Source organism: Paroedura picta, chromosome 1, assembly GCF_049243985.1.
Source record: "Paroedura picta isolate Pp20150507F chromosome 1, Ppicta_v3.0, whole genome shotgun sequence".
Classification (NCBI taxonomy): domain Eukaryota; kingdom Metazoa; phylum Chordata; class Lepidosauria; order Squamata; family Gekkonidae; genus Paroedura; species Paroedura picta.
The window spans coordinates 45,511,452-45,534,011 of NC_135369.1; the positions used below are offsets into that span (position 1 = coordinate 45,511,452).

General features: G+C 45.2%; 1 protein-coding gene across 3 annotated transcripts in view; it reads left to right on the plus strand.

Annotated features, from left to right (window-relative positions):
* The window catches only part of LOC143837214 (cullin-9-like), a 77,462-nt gene that overhangs the window by 44,520 nt on the left and 10,382 nt on the right, over window positions 1-22,560 (plus strand). For all 3 annotated transcript variants that reach the window (XM_077336818.1, XM_077336810.1, XM_077336827.1), the window contains 20 exons: window positions 4,258-4,363; window positions 6,539-6,766; window positions 7,062-7,152; window positions 7,263-7,434; window positions 7,549-7,654; window positions 10,060-10,155; window positions 10,446-10,621; window positions 10,946-11,079; window positions 15,035-15,220; window positions 15,582-15,697; window positions 16,784-16,966; window positions 17,260-17,417; window positions 17,626-17,890; window positions 18,021-18,192; window positions 18,962-19,107; window positions 19,936-20,044; window positions 20,269-20,465; window positions 20,551-20,825; window positions 20,910-21,273; window positions 21,824-21,964. In XM_077336818.1, coding sequence (XP_077192933.1) covers window positions 4,258-4,363; window positions 6,539-6,766; window positions 7,062-7,152; window positions 7,263-7,434; window positions 7,549-7,654; window positions 10,060-10,155; window positions 10,446-10,621; window positions 10,946-11,079; window positions 15,035-15,220; window positions 15,582-15,697; window positions 16,784-16,966; window positions 17,260-17,417; window positions 17,626-17,890; window positions 18,021-18,192; window positions 18,962-19,107; window positions 19,936-20,044; window positions 20,269-20,465; window positions 20,551-20,825; window positions 20,910-21,273; window positions 21,824-21,964 — 3,421 coding nt within the window. The remainder of the gene's footprint in view (window positions 1-4,257; window positions 4,364-6,538; window positions 6,767-7,061; window positions 7,153-7,262; window positions 7,435-7,548; window positions 7,655-10,059; window positions 10,156-10,445; window positions 10,622-10,945; window positions 11,080-15,034; window positions 15,221-15,581; window positions 15,698-16,783; window positions 16,967-17,259; window positions 17,418-17,625; window positions 17,891-18,020; window positions 18,193-18,961; window positions 19,108-19,935; window positions 20,045-20,268; window positions 20,466-20,550; window positions 20,826-20,909; window positions 21,274-21,823; window positions 21,965-22,560) is intronic.

The following is a 22,560-nucleotide window of genomic DNA, read 5'->3' on the forward strand; positions in this document are numbered from 1 at the left end:
GGAGGTTGAGAGGGGACATGATAGCCGCCTTTAAGTATTTGAAAGGTTGTCATTTGGAGGAGGGCAGGATGCTGTTCCCATTGGCTGCAGAGGAAAGGACACGCAGTAATGGGTTTAAACTACAAGTACAATGATATAGGCTAGATATCAGGAAAAAAAATTTCACAGTCAGAGTAGTTCAGCAGTGGAATAGGCTGCCTAAGGAGGTGGTGAGCTCCCCCTCACTGGCAGTCTTCAAGCAAAGGTTGGATACACACCTTTCTTGGATGCTTTAGGATGCTTAGGGCTGAACCTGCGTTGAGCAAGGGGGTTGGACTAGATGGCCTGTATGGCCCCTTCCAACTTTATGATTCTATGATCTTCTGCTCTCTCCAGGGGGTTGCACAGATCAACCCTACTGTGGTCCATATGTGCATATTTTGTGCATATGTGCACAAAAATGTCCTTTCTCACAGCAGTGATTTCAGCTAGAAGTTTCTCAAAACGGAGCCTTGTCAGCCAGCAAAGGCCTATATATCCTCCATAAGGACAAGATGGTACTGAGGCTGAATTCCACCCTCACCTCTAAGGTGAACTCAACTTTTCACAGGAGTCAGGAGATTCATCTCCCTTCCTTCTGCAAATAAGGGAAGACGATGTCCAGATCAGCCATCAGCTACACAAATCAGTAGTGCTGCTGCATGCCTACAAGGCAAACAATATTCTGGTTCCAGGAGGAATCACAGTCCACCTAGTGAAAAGTGCAGCTGTATTTGTAGCCTTTGATTATCAAGCCTAAGTGGAGGAAATATGCAAGGTGACAACATAGTTTTCAGTCTCTCCTTTTGTCAGACACCACAGACTTAATTCCTTCTCCTCAGCTGATGTTACCTTTGGGTATAGAGTGTTGCAGGATGTGGTAGAAGCCTGTCAGTTTCCACCTGTCATTAGGACACTGCCACTGGAAGTCCCACTCCAAGATGCCCTCTTCCTCAGAGCAAGAACAGAACCTTGGATACTCACCATGAGGGTTTCTTCTGCTCTGAAGTTAAAAGGGCATCTTGTCCCCCCCCCCCCAAAAAAAACAGAATGACTAGAGGAATGTCTTTGAAAGCAGAATCCTGAGTCTGACCAGTACTCTGGGATAAAGTTGCAGGACAAAATGCCTGCTGGCTCTAATCCTTGTTTAATGTCACTCATATATCTTCTCTGGTTATCATCTGCTTTGCTTCTAACAGTTCTGGTTGTTGTTTTATTACTGTTCTGTTCTTTCATAGAATCATAGAATCATAGAGCTGGAAGGGGCCATACAGGCCATCTAGTCCAACCCCCTGCTCAACGCAGGATTAGCCCTAAGCATCCTAAAGCATCCAAGAAAAGTGTGTATCCAACCTTTGTTTGAAGACTTCCAGTGAGGGGGAGCTCACCACCTCCTTAGGCAGCCTATTCCACTGCTGAATTACTCTGACTGTGAAAAACTTTTTCCTGATATCTAGCCTATATCGTTGTACTTGAAGTTTAAACCCATTACTGCGTGTCCTCTCCTCTGCAGCCAGCAGAAACAGCATCCTGCCCTCCTCCAAGTGACAACCTTTCAAATACTTAAAGAGGGCTATCATGTCCCCTCTCAACCTCCTTTTCTCCAGACTGAACATTCCCAAGGCCCTCAACCTATCTTCATAGGGCTTGGTCCCTTGGCCCCAGATCATCTTCGTCGCTCTCCTCTGTACCCTTTCAATTTTATTGACGTCCTTCTTGAAGTGAGGCCTCCAGAACTGCACACAGTACTCCAGGTGTGGTCTGACCAGTGCCGTATACAATGGGACTATGACATCTTGTGATTTTGATGTGATGCCCCTGTTGATACAGCCCAAAATAGCATTTGCCTTTTTTACCGCTGCATCACACTGCCTGCTCATGTTTAGTTTACAATCCACAAGTACCCCAAGGTCTCGTTCACACACAGTGCTACCTAGAAGCGTATCCCCCATCCAGTAGGCATGCTTTTCATTTTTCTGACCCAGATGCAGAACTTTACACTTATCTTTATTAAATTGCATCTTGTTCTCATTTGCCCATTTTTCCATTGTGTTCAGATCTCGTTGAACTCTGTCTCTATCTTCCGGAGTATTTACCAGTCCTCCCAATTTGGTGTCATCTGCAAACTTGATGAGTAGTCCCTCCACCCCCTCATCTAGATCATTAATAAATATGTTAAAAAGTACCGGGCCGAGCACCGAGCCCTGAGGTACCCCGCTACTCACCTCTCTCCAGTCTGATGAAACACCATTGACAACAACTCTTTGAGTGCGGTTCTCTAACCAATTCCCTATCCACCTAACGATCTGAAAATCCAGATTGCAGTCCTTCAACTTATCCATCAGAACATCATGGGGAACCTTGTCAAAAGCTTTACTAAAATCCAAGTAAATGACATCAACCAAATTTCCCCGATCCAGCAAACCTGTTACTTGGTCAAAAAAGGAAACTAGGTTGGTCTGGCAGGACCTGTTGGAGACAAATCCATGCTGACTTCCTTGGATCACCAAATTGTCCTCCAGGTGTTTGCAGATTGCTCCCTTTAATATCTGTTCCATTATCTTCCCCACAACAGAGGTCAGACTCACTGGTCTGTAGTTTCCTGGGTCATCCTTCCTCCCTTTTTTGAAGATCGGAATAACGTTTGCTCTTTTCCAGTCCTCCGGGACATCTCCAGTCCTTAAAGAGGTTCCGAAGATGATGGACAAAGGCTGTGCAAGTTCTCTGGAAAGTTCTTTGAGTACTCTCGGGTGCATTTCATCCGGACTAGGGGATTTGAACTCATCCAGTGTAGCTAAATGCCTCTCGACAACCTCTCTATCCATGTTAACCTGCCACCCAGACACTATCCTTTGGCTACGGCCATCTCTAGATGTGCCTAAACACTTTGATCTGTGGGAAAAAACAGATGTAAAATAGGCACTAAGCCTTTCTGCTTTCTCTGCATCTTTCGTTAGAGTTTGTCCATCCGCACCCAACAGTGGGCCTATTGCCTCCTTGACTTTACGTTTGCTCCTCACATAACTGAAAAATCTTTTCTTGTTACAATGGGCTTCCCTGGCCAATCTTAGCTCATTCTCAGCTTTGGCCTTTCTGATGATTGATCTACAGTGCCTAGTAACCTGTAGGTACTCTTCTTTAGAGCTCTGTCCTTCCCTCCATTTCCTGAACATTTTCCTTTTCTTTCTTAGTTCCTCTTGAAGTTCTCTGTTCATCCTAATAGGCTTCTTAGAGCTCCTGCAGTGTTTTCGTCTTTCTGGGATAGTCATTGATTGAGCATGCAAGAGCTCTTGTTTAAGTAGCGCCCACCCTTCACATGCTCCCTTCCCTTCCAGCATTCTCGTCCATGGTATGACACTCATCATGTCTCTGAGTTTATTGAAGTTTGCCCTACGAAAATCCAACATCCGCGTCTGGCTACAAGCTTCCTTGGCTCCCCATCTCAAAAGGAATTCTATGAGGACATGGTCACTTCCCCCTAGGGTCCCCACCTCCTTCACCTCATCCACCAACTCTTGCCTGTTGGTCAGTATTAAGTCCAGTATGGCTGAACCTCTTGTGGGTTCATCTACCATTTGATAAATGAAATTGTCAGCCAGGCAGGTCAGAAAGTTGCATGACTGAGGACGCTTCGCAGAGTTTGTTTCCCAGCACACATCTGGGAAATTGAAGTCACCCATGATGACAAGGTCCTGCCGCTTGGATATTTTCTCAAGCTGCTCACAAAGTGCAGCATCCACATCCTCTCGTTGGTCAGGCATGTTCCTGGGCTCATTAGTTCGTAAAGTAACCAAGCTGAGCCAAAGCTATGCCCATCTAGGAGAGAGGAAATCAAAGAGTTTAGTCCTGCCTCTCTGAGCAAGTGGTGGGAATCACCAATTCCAAGATGCCCTTGTAACCTCAGAGCAGAAGCTTCATGGTGAGTATCCAAGGTATTGTTCTGTGTGAATAGAATCAGGAGGGAGAGGGCTTTTGTTATAGTTATCATTAGATAATTTGGGGCCATCTTCAAGCAAACCTTAGATTTGGCATGTCTTTTGAACTATTTGGGAGCTGTCTAGCAAACATGACTTTGGGAGGAGATCTACTTGTAAGACAGGCTTGAACATCTTAAATGGAGTGGATTCCTTGGGTCTTAAGGATGTTGGAGTGACCCTGTTGTCCGTGGCTCCATGTCCAGACAGAACTGAACTGAGTTTTCTTTTCCTTTAACCCTCTCTTTCATTCTTTCTGCCCCAGGATTTTGAATAAATTTTTGGACAGCTCCAAAGAGGACGTGTTGCCCTGGCACGAGTGCATTAAGCCCTGTCTGTCTTCTATGAGTGTCCACAGCAATGAGCGGGAGGTGAGGGACTTGTTGGAGTGTTAAAAGACTTGAAAGCATAAGGCTTTGCTGAAAGCCCTTGTGGAGACCATTAGGAAATGCTAGTGAGAGAGCAAGTATTGCTGGAGTGTGGCTTCCTAATGCATTGTAAGTGGTGGAAAGTGTTTCTGGCCCCTCCCTGCAAATTCCAAAATAAAAGTGACATTAGATAATATGTCGGGCAATCTCTGATCACAGGATGGTTGCAGTGTGGAAGGAAGAGCAGAGGAGGAAGTATTCATGCTCCTCACCCCCTCCCTACACTACCCCAATAGGAATCCAAACGAGCTCTAAGCAGGTCTAATTACAAACCTTGTCTGGCATCTGAAAGACTCCCGTAGCTGAATCTGTCATGGGTCACGGTAGCTGAGGCACCAGCGATGCAGGTTTCATGTGACAAAGCAGCCCATGCAAGGGCACAACAACTACCAGTCAGTACGTTTGTCCAGCCACTTTCCTGGTCACTCGTGGTGAGCAAACACCTGATTCTGACTGCTAGATAGGAAAACAAAAGTGGATCCTCTTTGGTTTTTAAGTCTGAAATGGCTGATCTTGGCAAAGTAGACGATTAATTATTCTTTCTATGGTTTGTAATTTTTTTGGACTTGAAGACAAGGCTGTTCTAGTCTTGCATCTTTTAGGTGGTCTGCATCTATTTCCAAGCCAGCCTTAGAGACTCAAGAAACATAGTTGATTGGAAGTAGAGAGCAGGCAGGTTAGCACACTGCTTTCATTGTGCTAGTGGTACTTCCATGTTGGTCAAACAGCAACATATATATCTCAAAAGAAGTACAAGGCAGCCTGCTCAAAGAAGATTTCAGGGAGAGTTTGATGCATTATTTTAATGCTTCCATCCTATGAACAAGAATAATCTTAAGATGTTTGGTCTTGAAAAATGGGATTTTACTTTTTTTGTTATTCATGTTTCTGTATTGTATGGGATCTTCAGGCAGCTTACAATGAATAAAGTAAAATGATCATAAAGTAGAACAGCAAAGTCAGTGGCATAATAAGTAGCATCTAAATACTAGATAATAAACAGATTCCATGATAGTCAGTTGACAATAAGCCCTCAGTTTAGAATCAAAAAGCCTTCTTAGAGAGGGAAGTTTTGAGCAGCTGTCCAAACAGTATTAAGAAAGGGGAACCAGGGAGTCTCCTGTTAGCTATTCCAAAATCGTGTTGGCACTATCTAAAATGTTCTCTCTGGTGGACACTTTAGAGGGTGGAGGAGCATGGAGATGGAGTTCTGAAGATTACTGCAGTTTCTAGGTAGATATAACTGGCAATCTGTGCTGATTACACAGAATGCAAGTAAAATACTTTTGGTCCCTTACCCTTATTCCAGAGCAGCTGTAGTGGAACAGACCTTTCTTTCCTCCTCACTGCAGCCCCAAATGTCCTCAGAAATGCTGCTTCCGGGGAATAAGTGATCCTCTTCCAGGAGCAGCGGGGGGGGGGGGGGGGAGGAGAGCAATCTGCAGTGGAAGAGGGAAATTGGTGACCCTCCTCTTTGATTTCTGGAAATCTGTTGGGTCTGACTTGGATGATAAACTTGTGAGAGTCAAAGCTTTCTTTTCCAGATAAGAGTTGGAATGGAGATCTGAGTCCTCAAATCCCAGTTAGAAGGTGGGAGAGCTGTAAAGAAAGAATTTAGGATGCAAAAATGCATTGTGCATTATAATTAGTTTGATGAAGATTAGAGGGGAAATGCCTGGGGCAGAAAAATGCCATCTGTAGTGAGGTAAGAATCCTATATCCCTACTCAACCCTGGAGGTTCACTGACATAAGGATTCAGATTTCCATTCCAACTTATATATGATGAAGAGAGCTTTGTCACTTGAAAGCTTGTACTCTGAAAATATTGTTAGTCTGTACAGTGCTACTAGGTATACATGACTTTATGGCACCCTGCACCACTTTAACTTTCATAAAGACTCCTGTGAGACAGGGAATGTTGGCCCCAGTGAACTCTGGGAATTTGAACCTGAGTTATCCTATTGTTTGTCAAATGGCATATCACTTAACAAAAACCACCCTGTGTGTGTGTGTGTGTGTGTGTGTGTGTGTGAGAGAGAGGGAGAGGAAGAGGGAGAGCACAGTCTTAGTGGACACCTGGCCCTGTACCATACCAATTGTTGCTTCTCTGTCTTCAGGTTGTGCAAGAATTTATTCGTTTCCTGCATCGTTTGGCCACCACCAACAAAGACTGTGCAGTAGTGATGTGTCGTGTTGGCACAAAGGAAGCATTAACAAAAGCTATGGACAAGCACAACTCCAATCTCTTGCTGGTGACAGAGCTGCGTGACCTCGTGACAGACTGTGAGAAATATGCCAGCCTTTATAAGAAGATGACAACCAGCATCCTGGCTGGTTGCATCCAGGTGAACCTGAGACCTTCAGGGAGTAGCAATCCAAACAACCAATAAAGTGCTGAGAATCAACCCAATGACTAGCTGAGTTTGGCGTAAACTAGTGCAATCCAATGCAGCTAAAGTGGTGCTCAGTAGAGCGTTTGGCGGATCCGTTTTGGTCAGCAGCTGCACTCAGAAATATGCTTGGCCTATTCTATGGCTCTTCTGTCAGTTTGGATTGCATTTGTTTTTAAGTCTGAAATGGTGAATAGCTGGTAAGCCACTCTTTAGTGTTCTCAGATAACATGTTTGTTTGTCCCTGTAGATGGTCCTTGGTCAGATAGAGGAACATAGACGTAGTCACCAGCCTATCAACATCCCCTTTTTTGATGTGTTCCTGCGCAATCTTTGCCAGGGTAAGTGATCCATTAATTTCTGAAAGGAATGAGGAAGGAGGGAATCTCATGCCCCACAAACCTGCTTGTGTTGTCCATGCCTTTCTTCAACTTCAGATTCTCTTCCTTAGGGTCCAATGTGGAAGTGAAGGAAGACAAGTGTTGGGAGAGAATGGAAGTCTCCTCCAACCCACATCGGGCCAGCAAGTTAACAGACAGGAATTCGAAAACATACTGGGAGTCCAATGGCAGCACTGGATCTCACTACATTAATGTTTATATGCACCGGGGAGTGGTAGTCAGGTGAGTCCCAGCGGAGATCAGATTTGGTTTATTGTTTTAGTTTTTGTGCAGATGTTGGGATTCCACCATAACCATAGCTCAAACGCTGAATGCATTTTCTCTCTCTTGTTGCAGGCAGATGACTTTGCTAGTGGCCAGTGAGGATTCCAGCTATATGCCAGCTCGGATTGTGGTCATGGGAGGGGAGAATGCATCCAGCATCACTAATGAGCTCAATACTGTGAGTGCCTCAGCCTTCCTCTAATGTTGGCCTTCTTTTTCCCTGGCAGTAAAATCCAAGAATTGGAAGGCTTTGCACTGAACATTCTAAACCATGTTGAGATTGAACCTTAGATCAGTGGTCCCCAACATTTTTATCACCGGGGACCGGTCAACGCTTGACAATTTTACTGAGGCCCGGGGGGGGGGTAGTCTTTTGCTGAGGGATGTCGCTGCCTGAGCCCCTGTTCCACGTGCTTTCCTGCCGGCGCTCCTGACTTCCCGCCGCCCGCTGGGGGGCGCTGCCAGCAGCAGCTGCGCAGTGCCACGCTGAGGGGGAGCCCCAGCCATGGCGGCCGTTGGAAAATACCAAAGGTGAGCCGGCGGCAGAGTGGCAGGGCAGCCTCCGAGGCAGCAGCCAGGGAGGAGGAGCCACGGCCCAGTACCAACTGATCCATGGACCGGGACCGGTCACCGCACAGGGGTTTGGGGACCATTACCTTCGATCATGCACTTGTGCAAAATCTCTGGTCCTGGGTTGGCCAGGTTTAAATATGTGGCTCAACACCTCTCCAGCACATAGAATCATAGAGTTGGAAGGGGCCATACAGGCCATCTAGTTCAACCCCCTGCTCAACGCAACATCAGCCCAAAGCATCCTAAAGCAGCCAAGAAAAGTGTGTATCCAACCGTTGCTTGAAGACTGCCAGTGAGGGGGAGCTCACCACCTCCTTAGGCAGCCTATTCTACTGCTGAACTACTCTGACTGTGTCTCGATGTGCCTAAACCCTTTGACCTGTGGGAAAAAACAGATTACGTTTTAAGATGGAAAAACGCATATTAGGCATTTAGTGGAGAGACTGCACTCCTCAGAACTGACATACTTCACTCCCTCTTGCCTGCTTGTGGGGATTGTGGGCAGAAGCAATCTGCCCTGCTGCACTTCCAGTCTGCAGATGAATCAGAATCTGTCAGCAGTGGAATACATGCTGCTCATTAGAACAGTCTTGCATGGCCGTGCTGACCTTATTTGGACCAGCAGCAGACAGCAGCAGAAAGATGGGATTAGCTCAACCCCTGTGATCAGGAATGCAACCTAAAGTGCCCAGGTGGTTTTCTGGGAATCGTTCTATGAAGCAACTTATAGGGAATCCCGAAAGTATCATATACATATTTAAAATATGGATTAGTAGGGCTTTGCCCTCAATGGCCCTCCCCATTTTCTTAATTTGTTGAAGTAGATATATTAATGCTGATTTGTTAAAAAATGTATGCAATTCTTATATACATCCATATAGACATTAATTGTCCATCTGTTGGCAAAGTTGGAAAATAGGTCCCAGAGATTTTTGCTCTGCTTGCTTGTAGATATGTAAGCGTTTCTCTTCTGCCCTTCCCCAGAGGCTTAGTGCGGCTCACAACATTTTAAAAACATACACATTTAAAACTAGTTTCCCCAGCACCACATAATTGACAAAAAGGAGGAGTATGCTAGGTAACATCATAAACTCAAGGGATATAAATTGGGTTAAATAAAAATCAAATAGGGTTTGATAGGGAGGGCAATCAATTTTATGAATGTTATTCAGGGGCCTCAATGATAGGCCTGACAGATCCATTCTGTTTTGTATGCCCTTCAGAATAGTTTTAAGATCCTGGAGGGCCCTGTTCTCACTAGGAACAGTGTTCCACCAGGATCTTTGTCTTCAGAAGAGATAGTGAGTGCTACTTGCCAGTGACTTCAGCCCTTTAAAGGTTTCAAGGTGGCAGAAGAGTGAAATAGAAAGAGTTTTGCTGTGTTTGGGGGGTTGTTATAGGGATGCAGTTGAAGGATTGTGAGGTTGTGGTTTGGCAAACATTTCTAGTTTCTTTAGGCTAGCCATGCTGTGAACTCTGTGTGTCTGTTTGTATTCAGAGCCCTGCTGACTGGTATCTGACCAGAATTTAAGATTAGATTTCATGGAATATCTATGACTAGACGTGGTCTAGCCATAGGCAGGCACCCTTGTTAACTGATACCTTTGAGAGCATTTGGAAAAAACTGTGCACACTCGCTCCCAGTAATGGAAGATTATTGGCTTTGTATGCAAAAGCTGAATAACATTTCTTCACCCCTAAAAAGGTCAAGATCAGTTGAGAAATTTGATGTCCTATAGCTTTTATACTTTGTCCCAGACATGGCACCAACTTCATTTTATCTCCCAACTTGTTCCATTCATGAGGAACATTGTTTTTCTGTGTGCTGTTCCCACAAGATAAGCTACATGACTTTGCATTCCCAACACCTATGTGAGAAGGGCTCTTGTTCATTTGGGTAGAAGTACAGAAAAGAAACTTTGCGGTCTCTTTCTGTGAGTGGAGATTTCGTACGGCATCTGAACTTCTGAAATAGGGTAAAGGCTTGTTCCTTCTCCTTTCTTCCAACAGGTTAATGTTCTACCTTCAGCCAGCAGGGTGGTTCTTCTGGAGAACATGATCCGCTTCTGGCCCATCATACAGATTAAAATCAAGCGTTGTCAGCAGGTACATTGTTACTCACTGCAATAAAGCAATCAAGAACAAGCTTCACTCCACTGGCCCTGAGGCCTTTCTGCATGGTCAGGTTTTGCATGTTAAAAGCACTTTGAGTTGTGCCATTCAGAAAGGATTAAGGCCTTCATTATTGAAGCAGGATTTGTAAGTATGTGGCGCAGGAGCCAAGATGGCGCAGGAGCCAAGAGAGGGACACCCTTAAATTGTGTGGCAAAGACAGAGTATTACTTGCCTTGAGGTAGAGAACTGCCTTATGTGTGAGAACTCTGTCTTCTCTGCAGGGTGGAATTGACACACGTGTGCGTGGCATTGAGGTGCTGGGCCCCAAGCCCACCTTCTGGCCAATCTTCAAGGAGCAGCTGTGCCGACGCACCTTCCTCTTCTACACCACCAAGGCCCACACCTGGTGCCAAGAGATCTCAGAGGACCGGAGGCAGCTACTGCAGCTCTTCAACAGGTATCCTCCTTCTTCCTCTGGGTCTGCAGATTAGGGGGTGCCCTGAGAGCCTCATGCCTAGAGACTGGAGGAGGGGCCCTTCCTGGGAGGGGGGGGGTTGAGAATAAGCAGGAAGGGCTTAGCAGCCTTGCAAGCAGAGATACGTCTTGCTCAAGTGGCAATTTCCCAGCACCCTCTGACTTGTCAGCTTTTATCCTGAGCATCCGTACCCTCCATGGGCCGTTGTAAGTGCCCAGTCTCTTGCCTTCTCCAGTCCAGATGCCAGGGGTCCTCCAGGCTTCCATTCACTGTAATAGCTCACACAGGACCTCCTTGATGTTGCAGGCTGAACAGTGCCCTGCGCCATGAGCAGGACTTTGCCGATCGCTTCCTTCCTGACGATGAGGCTGCTCAGGCCCTGGGCAAGACGTGCTGGGATGCTCTAATTACCCCCTTGGTGCAGAGTATCACCTCTCCAGGTACCGGCTCTTCTTCCTGGCAAGGCCCCTAGGATGTTACAGTAGCGGGCCTTTTTTATTATAAATATTATAAATAAGTTTTTATTTAAAAATAATACATTGTATATTACAGAACGATTATTTCTTAAAGGTATTAAACTACTATTTTCTAATATGAAACAACTCATTTATTCCATTTCATCTCCTTTTACTGATCTATATAGTCAGTATAGTCTAAGATAGGACTTCATTTTCTTCTGAAGTCTGCTGTTAGTCTGTTGTGCATCAGATATGTGAGCTTTGCCATTGTAACATATTCGGCCATTTTGTTTGACCAGCCCATATGATCTGATGGAGTTCCTTTTTTCCATCGTAATGCATTATAGAATCCTTGCAGCTGTTACCATATACTTCACAAGTTCACTGTACATTCTACTGTTAATAACCTATATTTTAGATCTAATACAAATTTAATTTTCATTATCTTTTGCATCTCATTATGGATCATAATCCAATATTTCCTGGCTTTTTGACCACATATGATAAAATGATGCATTTATATCCTGACATCTCCAGTATTTCCCATTAGAACCCTTAGTTGCTCTTGCTGTGTCTTTAGAATTGATATGCTGTCTAAAAAACATTTTATACTAATTTTCTTTTAAGGTTTCAGTAAATTTCAGTACATGGACCCATAATACTTTCCATTTGATGCATATTTATATTTTCTCCAAAATTTAGTGCCTATTTAATCATTTAACCTATAGCTTGTTTTGTCTCACAATCATACTGCAAGAACTTTATAGATTTTACCTAACAGATGTTTTGATCACCTGTTATTAATTTTTCAAAAGCAGTTTTTTCTCTTAATTAACCACCTTGTTCTGTAAATTGCTCTTTCAGTTTTGAGGCTATTTGATGATAGATAGCCATGGTATCCCCTTCTTTCTTTACAATTTGCCATTCTTTTATGTTCCTTCTTTATTCACCATACTTTCACTATTTTTTTTCTTGAATTTAAATTATAGTAAGCGTTTAATAAAGAGGTCACTGGTGAGATTAATAGACTTAATCTTTCTTTGCATTTAAACCATAACAACTGTCTCTTATAACATGTTTCCTGTCTTGCTTTTGGATAGTTTTCAGTGATTTATTATACCATAAATAATAATTATGAATGCCGTCTTGAGTGTGCATTGTCTCAAATTTTTCATTGCTTCCTTGTGGATCAATAATCCAATCTGTTATCCAACCCAAAGTCACTGCTTGCCTATAAAATCAAAATTTGGTGCTGCAAGGCCACCACTTTTCTTATCATCTTGTATTGCCTTAAATATTATCCTTGATCTTTTTCCATTCCATATGAATTTGTTTAATAATCTTTGGCATAACCTTATAGTTGAAATGGTAGCGTTTGAAATAAAAAAAAATGGTTTCAGCAATTTTAACTGTTGATATTTGTCCTAGCCAAGAGATTTTTTAAATGTTTTCCATCTTTGTCATCAAATATTTTTGTACAAGTCTTCTAGTAATTTTCTTTATAAAGCTTGTTACTTTGATATACTACATTTACTCCCAAATGCTTACTTGGCTTATTGGTTATCACACATCTTGTTGAATTTTCTAATTGTCTTTCCTGTTCTGCTGTTGTATCCAATGACATTATCTTGGTTTTATTTTTATTTATTTTATAACAAGAATACTGTTTAAATTTATAAATTACATGTTTCATAAAATGATTTTAGTTATCAAGGTAGTCAAATCACAACAGCATAACTTTTCATCTTATTGTTTCCCCATTATTATATATTCCAGGAATTTTAAAAATCTTTTCTTGTTCTAGTAACCAATGTTTCTAACACTAATATAAATAATAATAATGGTGAAAAAGGGCATCCTTGTCGAGTTCCTTTTTCAATTTTGATTTTCTCTCATAACGACTGTTTATTATGATTATTGCAGACTCTGTATATATACTTTGTATCCACTTTAAAAATATAATCCACATTGCAAACATTTCAAAACTTCAATAAAAATGTCAAAGAAAGATTATCAAATGCTTTTTCAGCATCCAAAAACATCAAAGCTGCCTTTTCACCTTTTTTCTTTGAATATTCAGTCAACATATACCTAATATTATCTTTAATGTACCTTTAAGGTCAAAACCTGTCTGATCTTCATGCACCACATCCGAAATGTATCTTTTCCACCTTTGAGCCATTGCTGTCATAAAAATTTTGTAATCCACATTTAATAAAGAAATAGGACTATATGCTTGTGGTAATGATGGATCAAAGTAATGTTTGCTTCTTGCCACATAGGTGGTAATTTCTGTGTCTCTTGGTTTTCATTTATTACTCTGTAAAGAGGTACAGTTAACATTTCTTCAAAGGCTTTATGGTAGGTTGCTGTAAAACAATCTTAACCAGGAACATTATCTCATTTAAGTTTTTTATAGAAAAGTTTGTTTCTGGAATTATTATTTTCTGGTTTAAAATTTTTTAGTGTCTAGGTGTTAAATTTTTAAGGGTGTATCATGTAGTCTTGGAGTTCTGGTTTATATAGATGCTTGATGAAATTGCTTATCTGTTCCTGTATTTCCTTGTCTGGATATACAATCTGTTGGCCTTTTCTAATTCCACATAGTCTTTTCCTTTTCCTTTCTTAAACAATAAGCAAAATATCTGCCTGGTTTATTTGCATTTTGAAAGTGTCTTTGTTTTATGAACTTATTTTTGTTCCATTTCTTCCACTTTTATTCAGCCTAAGTGATTTCTTAATTTTCTAATCTCCTTCAGCCTCTTTTTGCTTCTTGTCATTTTGTATTTTTGTTCTGCTTTTTAAAATTGATCTGTTAAGCTCCATTAATTTCTTTTTTCTTTGTTTTTCTTTGTTGCTGCTAGTATTAATATTCCTCTAATATAGGCTTCCCAAACTGTTGTTACAGTAACATTATTTGTATTGTTGGTGTTGATAGCAAAAAATTCCATTAGATTGATAGCAAAAAATTCCATTAGGACTTGTTTACACTTCTGAACAGCATCTTCTTGCAACAGCAGTGGGTTGCTCAATTTCCTTTCTTTCTTACTCTCTCCTTTCAATGAGATTTCTATTGGATTATAATCTGCCATAGTTCTTGGTAAAATCTTTGTCTTCTTGATTTTTGAAGTAAGAGTTTTAGATATCTAACACATGTCAATTCTCAAATATGTTTGGTGCCTGTCTAAGAAAAAGGTATAATCTCTTTCCTTTGGGTGGTATATTCTCCAGGCATCTTTCAAGTCTTCATATATTTCAAAACATTCTTTGGTAATTTCTCTGAAGTGTTTTTGGATTGGTCCTTTTAAACATCTGATACCCTGTTCATGTCTCCAATTATTAATATTTCACCTTCTTGAAAGCCTAAGATAACTTTGAAGAAAGCTTCATAAAATTTATTTGACCATTATTTGGAGCATAAATTATTGCTGAAGTTCATATTTGACTATTCGGTAACCTAATCTTCAAAATCAAATATCTTCCCTTCTAATCTTTTAGAAGTTCTAAAACTTTCAAATTTAAATATTTGACATATATAGCAGCATCTCATTCCTTGAAGTTGCTGAATATGCCGTTCCCAAATTTTTACAATTTAAAACTTTCTCATGTTTCTTTTGATTACCTCCTGCAGCAAAGTTGCAGCTTGTTCTTTGTTCTTATAGTTTGCTTCTCTTTACTTAGAAAAAAAATTTAATGCTAGAAGAATCTTCCAATGATATCTTGTCTTGCTATCAGTGTTAGATCTCTGAATTCTTTTCTTTGTTGAATTATACCTGGAGGTAAACCTTGAAATATTTGTATTTTTCCCCCCTCTACTTGAAGTGGTTCCTTTTTACCTATGTTCAGAATGGTTTCTTTTGTTCTTTTATGAGTAAAGAAAACTAGAATATCCCATGGAAGTTTATTGTGTTGACTTGGGTTTTTCCTGCCCTTCCAGACCCCAGTGGCCTCAGCCCCCTGTCGTGGCTTCTGAGCCAGTATCTGGAGAACTTGAAGACAGCAGCAAGGGCCAAGAAACGGGCTGCCATTTTCAACTCTCGTGTGCGGCGACTGAGCCACCTGCTGGTGCACGTGGACTCCAGCAGCCCTGAGCCTGAGGAACTGAAGGCCCCTGTGAAGTCCAGTGAGTGCTTTCCCATTGGGCAGGCGGGCAGGCAGGCAGGCAGAAAGGTCGCCCCTTCTGAGCGGAAGGTGGGAGGGTGGCAGGTTGGGAGCCCTTGAAGGCATGAGTACGTGGGACCCCCACATCCTGTTTCCAGCCACAGGATTAACAGGAAGGCAGGAGAACATGGTTGGTGGGTTCTGTAGGGAAGAATGGGAGCTGGGAGTGGGTGGGTCCAGTTCTAGCTGGGAGAAGGGATGTCCTTTTTTTAGTCAGATCCTCCCATCAAGTTTTCCAAGCCCAGTATGACTGAGGTGTGTGTCAGCCATACTGGCTGAAGACCTTGGCACCCTGTCCATACTCTGCAATGCCTCCTTTGTAGATGGGAAGAATGGAAAGAGCAAGGAGACGAGTTCTGGGGCCGCCAAACCGGTGGAGAAGAAGCCCAGCAGCACCACTGGCATCACACAGTGCTGGAAGGGGGTGGTCCAGCAGCAGGTGAGCGCAAGCATGGGGGTGGGGGCTTGTGTGTGTGGGTGTGACTTCTTGCCCACATGTCCAGACTGCCTGTGCATGCAAGTGTTCATTGTTTGTGTGTGTATTGGGGAGCTCTTGTGTGTTTGGTGTAGTGGTTAGGATTGCGGACTTCTACTCTGGCATGCCGGGTTCGATTCTGCACTCCCCCACATGCAACCAGCTGGGTGACCTTGGGCTCGCCACGGCTCTGATAAAGCTGTTCTGACCAAGCACAAATATCAGGCTCTCTCAGCCTCACCCGCCCCACAGGGTGTCTGTTGTGGGGAGAGGAATGGGAAGGCGACTGTAAGTCACTTTGAGCCTCCTTCGGGTAGAGAAAAGAGGCATATAAGAACCAACTCTTCTTCTCCTTCTTCTTCTTCTTCTCCTCCTCCTCTGCCCTGCCAAGGAGCTCAGAAACCCTGAGACTGGAGCTCTGTGGGGAGAAGGCTTAGGGGCTCCAGTCCTGCGATGCTGGTGACTTACAGGGCTGGCCCAAGGGGGTTTTGGTGCTCTAGGCGAGCTATGACATAAGATTCCCTCCTTCTCCCATTTAACATGCTTACACATACATAATGACACATCCCCTGGCTCATTTGAAAGGCTGCTGCCCTGGCCAGCCGCATTGCACGTAGTGGGACGTACCTCTGAGTAGGCATGGGAGACCTGCTTAGGAGATGTCTGCCTCGCACCCTGGAGCCCCTGAGGGGTATCTTTGGGCAGCCCCCAGCATTGGCACTCTCGGGGATCACGTAGCAGGTGGGTCAGCCGAGAGAGTTAGCTGGGGCTGATTTTCATGTTAAAGTTTCCTTCTCGATTGTGTCTCGCTCCCTTGGGAGCTAAAAAGCTGATGAAAAACTTGTTTGTGATACAAAAAGATAAATATAGAGGGAGGAGGGGAGTTGAAAGGAGGTTGTCCTGTTTGCCTGTTTCCAGAACTGTCGTAAAATGTGACTTGTTACCGACTGGGCGGTGGCCCTGTGCCTCTGCAGAAGTCCTGCTGGCCGGGACAGGCTTGTCCTCCTGGGCCGCTAACAGGATTGCCTCTGTCTCTGCCATGCTGCCCAGGTGAAGCGGTTCCTGGAGTGCTCGTGGCAGGACCCTGACTTCGTGGAGCAATACTGTCACATCTACCTGCGCCTCCGCACGGCCATGGAGGAGCTTTTCGGGCAGCAGATGTGCTTCATGCTTGCCCTGCGGCAGGGCTTCTCTGGGGGGCTGCTTCAGCTCTCCTTCCTGACAGCCATGCACGTGAGTCGGGGCTCAGAGGGGCTGGGGACGGTGGGGGATTGTGGCAAGTGGGAGTAGTGGATCTCCTCTGAGGTCCCCTTTGCCAGGCCTGGCCAAGGCCTTCCTTTGTCTCCTGCAGCTTCTCCAGGTCCCACAAGTGGGCACAGGCTGCTCATGTGCCATCTCTCTCCTGGGCTTTGGACCCCATGGCCTTTGTGGAGCTCTTCCTGCTTTTCTGGTGGGAGGAGTTCCTCCCGTTTCCCCTGCTGTCACCGTGGCTCATCCAGCCTCTCGCGTTCTGTGTCCCCCTCCAGGTGAGTGAGCAGTTTGCCCGTTACATCGATGTGTGGATCCAGAAGAGCTGGGCAGACTCGGGCAATGTGGAGACCCTGCAGTGCCTGCAGCGGAGCCTGGAGCCTGTTCTCTTCCTGTCTGGTCTGGAACTGGCCAACACCTTCGAGCACTTCTACCGGTGAGGCCTTGGTGGTGGGGAAACGGGCTGCAGCAGTAGTGGCGGAGAGGAGGAAGGCACTGGGCAGGGAGGCAGAATACCTCATCCATGGGATGAGTCCTGTCCAGGAGAGGCCCAGCCACTGCGGTCCCCTGCGAGGAGCCCTGCGGTGCAGGCAGGGTAACGGGGGCCTGTGGGACTGAGTCGGTGGTGCTCCCCGTTTCTCCAGGTACTACCTGGGCGACCGGCTGCTGTCCCAGGGCAAGACGTGGCTGGAGAGTGCTGTGGTGGAGCACATCGGGCTCTGCTTCCCCAACCGCTTCCCCCAGCAGATGCTGAAGAACCTGAGTGAGCTGGAGGAGGAGCAGCAGCAGTTCCACCTCTTCCAGCTGCAGCAGTTGGACAAACATCTCCTGGGGCAGGATCAGGACGGGAAATACCAGGAGGAGGAGGAGGAGGAGGAGGAGGAGGAGGAGGAGGAGGAGGGAGGAGAGGTGAGCAGAGGAGGGAGGGAGCAAAGGCTCCGTTATCAGGCCCTCCCCGGGCATGTATCCCCCGCTCCTTGGGACCCCTGGCTTGTTTGTCAGAGCCACAGTGTGGACTCTGGTTGCGTTGCTCTCCCAGGTGATGGAGGAGGAGACGAGCGGCCAGGAGGAGGAGCCGGTGGTGAAAGTGCTGGCTTTGTCTCCCCGCTGCTGGACCATCTCCCCACTTTGCTACCTGGAGGAACCTGCCAGATTTTTCCCACCGTCCTTCAGTCAGCACTTGGGCAGGTTTGCTGACTTCTATACCCAGAGTGAGTGTGGGGCTATCAGAGTGCCAAGAGGGTGGTCTGTACAGGTCCTTTTGCTGTCCTTGGGCTTGCTTGGTTGACGGTGGGCAAGTCAGTGCTGCTCACTGTATGGGCTGTGAAATGGGGAAGGGTTTCCAAATCAGGAAGTGACCCAGTCTTTCTGTGCCCGGGTCCAGAGAAGCAGTGTTGAAGGTCTGTCTTTTGACAGAAGTGAGTCACTGTGGGACATACCTAAAGGACCATCCCCCCCCCCCCAACACACACCGTGCTGTTGCCAGTGTCGATCCTGTCCCACTATTGCGGTGTGCCATCCCTGCGTAGGGGAAAAGAGAGGATGGTTGTTCTGTTGGGAGGGGAGGTCGCTTAGCTATGGAAGAGTGCCTTTCATCTCGTATTTTCACCCTGCCCTTAAGGCCACTGGGGGGGGGGGTAACAGCTGGTATCTTGGTGTCCCTGGTGTAGAGAATGGCTTAAGTGGCAGAGCACATGTTGCGCAGTGCATGTAAGAAGTCCCAGCTTCAGTCCTGTTCAGAGGAGCTCAGTGAGGTGGGAGGAGGCCCAGCCTGAGGCCTGGGAGCTGGGCCGAGTAGACGGCTGGGGGTTAAAGGGATCAGTGACCTGGTGGAGTGAGGCAGCTTTCAATGATGTATCCTTTGCGAGATCTAGCAGGGCCGGGATTTTGAGGGCTTGGGGGAACCTGGGCTGGTGGGGGAGTGAGGAGGCATGATTCCACTCGGCGGATTTGCCCTGACAGACTCTTTTTGTTGTTCAGGTCAGAGCCGTTTTGGGCTGGAGCACACAAAGCCACGGCGTTTGCAGTGGACCTGGCTAGGCCATGCTGAGCTGGAGTACCAGGGCTGCATCCTGCATGTGTCCACCCTGCAGATGTACATCCTCCTGTGTTTCAACAGTGCGGAGGTTCTGTCTGCCTTGATTCTTCATTTCACTATGGCTTTGTATAACTTTCAGGACTGCCAGTATTGGCAAGGTGTGCCCATTTTGGTGTGATGGTGGAACCAGGAGATCAGGATTCCATTCCCAATTGGAGTGGCCTTGGGCCTGTCACACTCCTTTCAGTTTGACTCCTGTTAGGATGAAGTGGGTGGGACAACCATGTATCCCCCTTAATTCTGCAGATGTAGAAAAAAAACAGAATGTTTGTTGTAGTATTTGAATTATGCAACATAGAGGACAGAATCTATTTTGATTGTAGACTTGTTTTGGTGTGGGCAATTTCTATATTGTACACTTTGGGACTTTGTAAATAACTTTTGCATGACTGTGGAGCTGACTTGATAATTGGTAGTTTCCCCTCTATTTTTGCACATGCATGTTGCCTGGTTTACCATAGACTTGGTCCACTGGATCCTTTTGCCATTTTTTAACAGCTAAAGTATTAAATGTACTTGCAGTATCCAAGATGATGTACCCTGAAAGCATAATAACTTGTAGCGAATTGTCAGAATTTCTGTGCTTTCCATACTACTTAATGATGATGCTGAAATGGGTAACATGAGCTTGGCTCTCTGTATTATATTGGAAATCTCTGTAAACTCTTTTGTTTGTCGATGCAAATCATTGCCTTCCAGATAGGCCAGAATGGCCTCCGTCTCCTGAGGACCTCCACCGTTGGCTGCATTTGTGCTATTTGTCTATAAGAATTCTTTGTTGAGAAATATCTTAGCCATTCCTCTTTGGTCTTTCTCTATATAACAACCTTTTTCTTGTTTTTCCTATTGGTCCTAGGAAGTTTCTGTGGAGACATTGTTACAAGCCACTAATCTCTCCCCGGTCCTCCTTGGACATGCACTGAAACCTCTGACAAAGGAGAATGGTATCTTGTCCCAGAATCACAGTAAGTATAGAGAGGCTTCCAAAGAGATGGGGGGTAGAAGAGGAGATCTTGGTCCATTGGGTATGGTTGCATGACCATGGCCTGCAAAGAGGTGGGATTGTTCGCATCAGCCAACTTAGTGGAGCAGTTGACCAGGCTAAGTCTCATGGAGGTTGCCATAATGCTATTAATTCAAGAAACTGGAGAAAGCCCTGATGTTGTGAAGACTTGTTTTTTGGTTCTAGGTGTCTTGAGGCTGAATGAGGGAACATTGTCCAGAGCATCTGACCAGCGCCTGTGGCTGTTGCCCAAACAGACATACTTGAATGTGGAGGAAAATGAGGGCAGTGCCCTGGAGAGGAAGAGGAACATCATCTGCTGCCTCCTTATTCAGATCCTGAAAGAGGAAAAGGAGATACACATTGACAATCTGGTGTTCAGGGTATGGAGTACAAGACCTCTGGTCTTTGTAAGTCAGTCCAGCTGCCAAGCCAAAACTGGATTAATTTGCTGTCTGCCTCTCTCAGGTGATCGAGGCCTGCCAGAAATGGGAGTCCAGTTCGGCTTTGAAATTCTTGAGCTTTTGCTGCAGCAGCACTGATGTCCTGTCCTGTATCCTTCATCTGCTAAGTCAGGGCTACATCCGGCGTCAGGAGGACAGTCCTCAGCTCCTCGAGTATGTTTCTGCAGAGCCTTCCACACCTCACCGGGGCCAGGCTCAGCTCATTTTTCAGAATGCTGATTGCCAGAACAGGAAAAGCACTTCTGGGACAGATGCGAACAACAAATTCTCTCCTTTCAGGTAACATCATACCTAAATGTAGAGTGATCAGCAAGAACAAGGCCCCGTCTACACACGCTTCATCCAGCCTTTTCCTTCTGGCAGGTTAGATAACTTCAGCCTTGGCACGGAAGAAGTTCTGATGGAGACGGTGCTGTTGCCCAGGGGGCGCACCATGAGCCAAGAGGAGGTTGAGGCATTGATGACTCAGACTGTACAGAGGGTCTCAGATACTCTAAGTGTGTCTGCAGACATAGCTCAGCACCTGCTGATCCACTGTAAATGGAATGTAGATGTGCTCATTCAGCGCTATTCGGAGGACCCAGAGCAACTGCTATTTTCCTCCGGGCTGCAAGTGCGAAATCCCCAGCCACCCTTGGACCCTGTTACTCACTGCCCAGTGTGTGTGAATCAGCTGACCCCAGAAGACAATTCCCCTGTTCTTTGCTGCATGCACTATTGCTGTAAGGTGAGGATTGACTCTTTTTACTCCCTGGATGGTGGACACTGTGCAGGAAGAGCAGCTTTTTGTCCTTTCACCTCCAGGCTTCTCAGCAAGTTCGTGCATTACAAACTGTGGAGGTGTTCTACACCCCTGCTTTTCCCATTAACAGTTCATATGCTGCTTGTATTTATGCTTGTACTCTGTGCTCTTGCCCTGTTTAAGAATCTAAGAGCAACTGTATTGGACCAGACCTGTGGTACATCCCGTTTAGCATCCCTTTTTGCTCAGTGATTAACCAGATTCCCTAGGAAGCTGACAAGCAGGTGATGGGAGGCCAAAACCTCCCCCTGTTGTTTGCTCAAAACATGAAAGTAACATGTAGTCGTTGAGTCTTTTAGGCATTACTGGATCTCTCCTCAGTGGCTTTTTGGGAAATGGTATCTAATGTTACCCCTGAAGAGTTTACAGATTTGAACCAGATGGCTTCCTTCCATTTGGGTAGCTGTCTGTGGTGGTAATACTTTCCAGATCTATTGGTCTAACCAACCTCTTCCCTGATGTTGCTTTCAACTAGACATGCTGGAATGAATACTTGACAACTCGGATTGAACAAAACTTGATTCTGAATTGCACATGTCCCATCTCTGACTGTCCAGCACAACCTGCTACTGACTTCATCCGCTCCATCATTTCCTCTAAAGAGGTCATTGCCAAGGTAGGCACGGTATTATTTGTTTATTGTGTGGCAGAGTTACACACAGGAAGTATATAATCATATCTAATATGTAGCCAAGTAGGTACAACAGTTATGCAGAAAGATTTAATATTTAATTCAAAGATTCTCAACCAGTGTGTCCTGGCACAGTGTTATGCTGATGGTGCATCCGAGGTAAACTGCAGAATGTTAGGGTTTTCAGAAATTATTTTTAATTTTAAAAAACCACAAAACCCTCCCTTATATATGGGTAGGTCAACCCGCCCCTCCTAAAGTGGCCACTTATAGACCTGGCTGGGTTGGGAAGAGGAGGGGCCCCAGCCATCGAAACCTTTGCTGACCAAAGCTCCTATCACTTTGCCAACCTGTTGTTGGAGACTGTGGGCGTCAAGCGAGATGAGTCTTTCCTTGGGGCAAGTGGGTGTGGGAATACTGGGAATGTCTTTTGGTTGAATTTTGTTTTAATTTGGGAATGGTAGAAGGGCCTCTTGCAGGATTCAAGCCTTGAGTGGTGGGGAAAGTGAAGAGGGTCCTTCTGTGGCCTAGTGCCCACCCACAGCCTGCCCCTGGTGTGTTCCAAGGGTTACGTGGCAGTG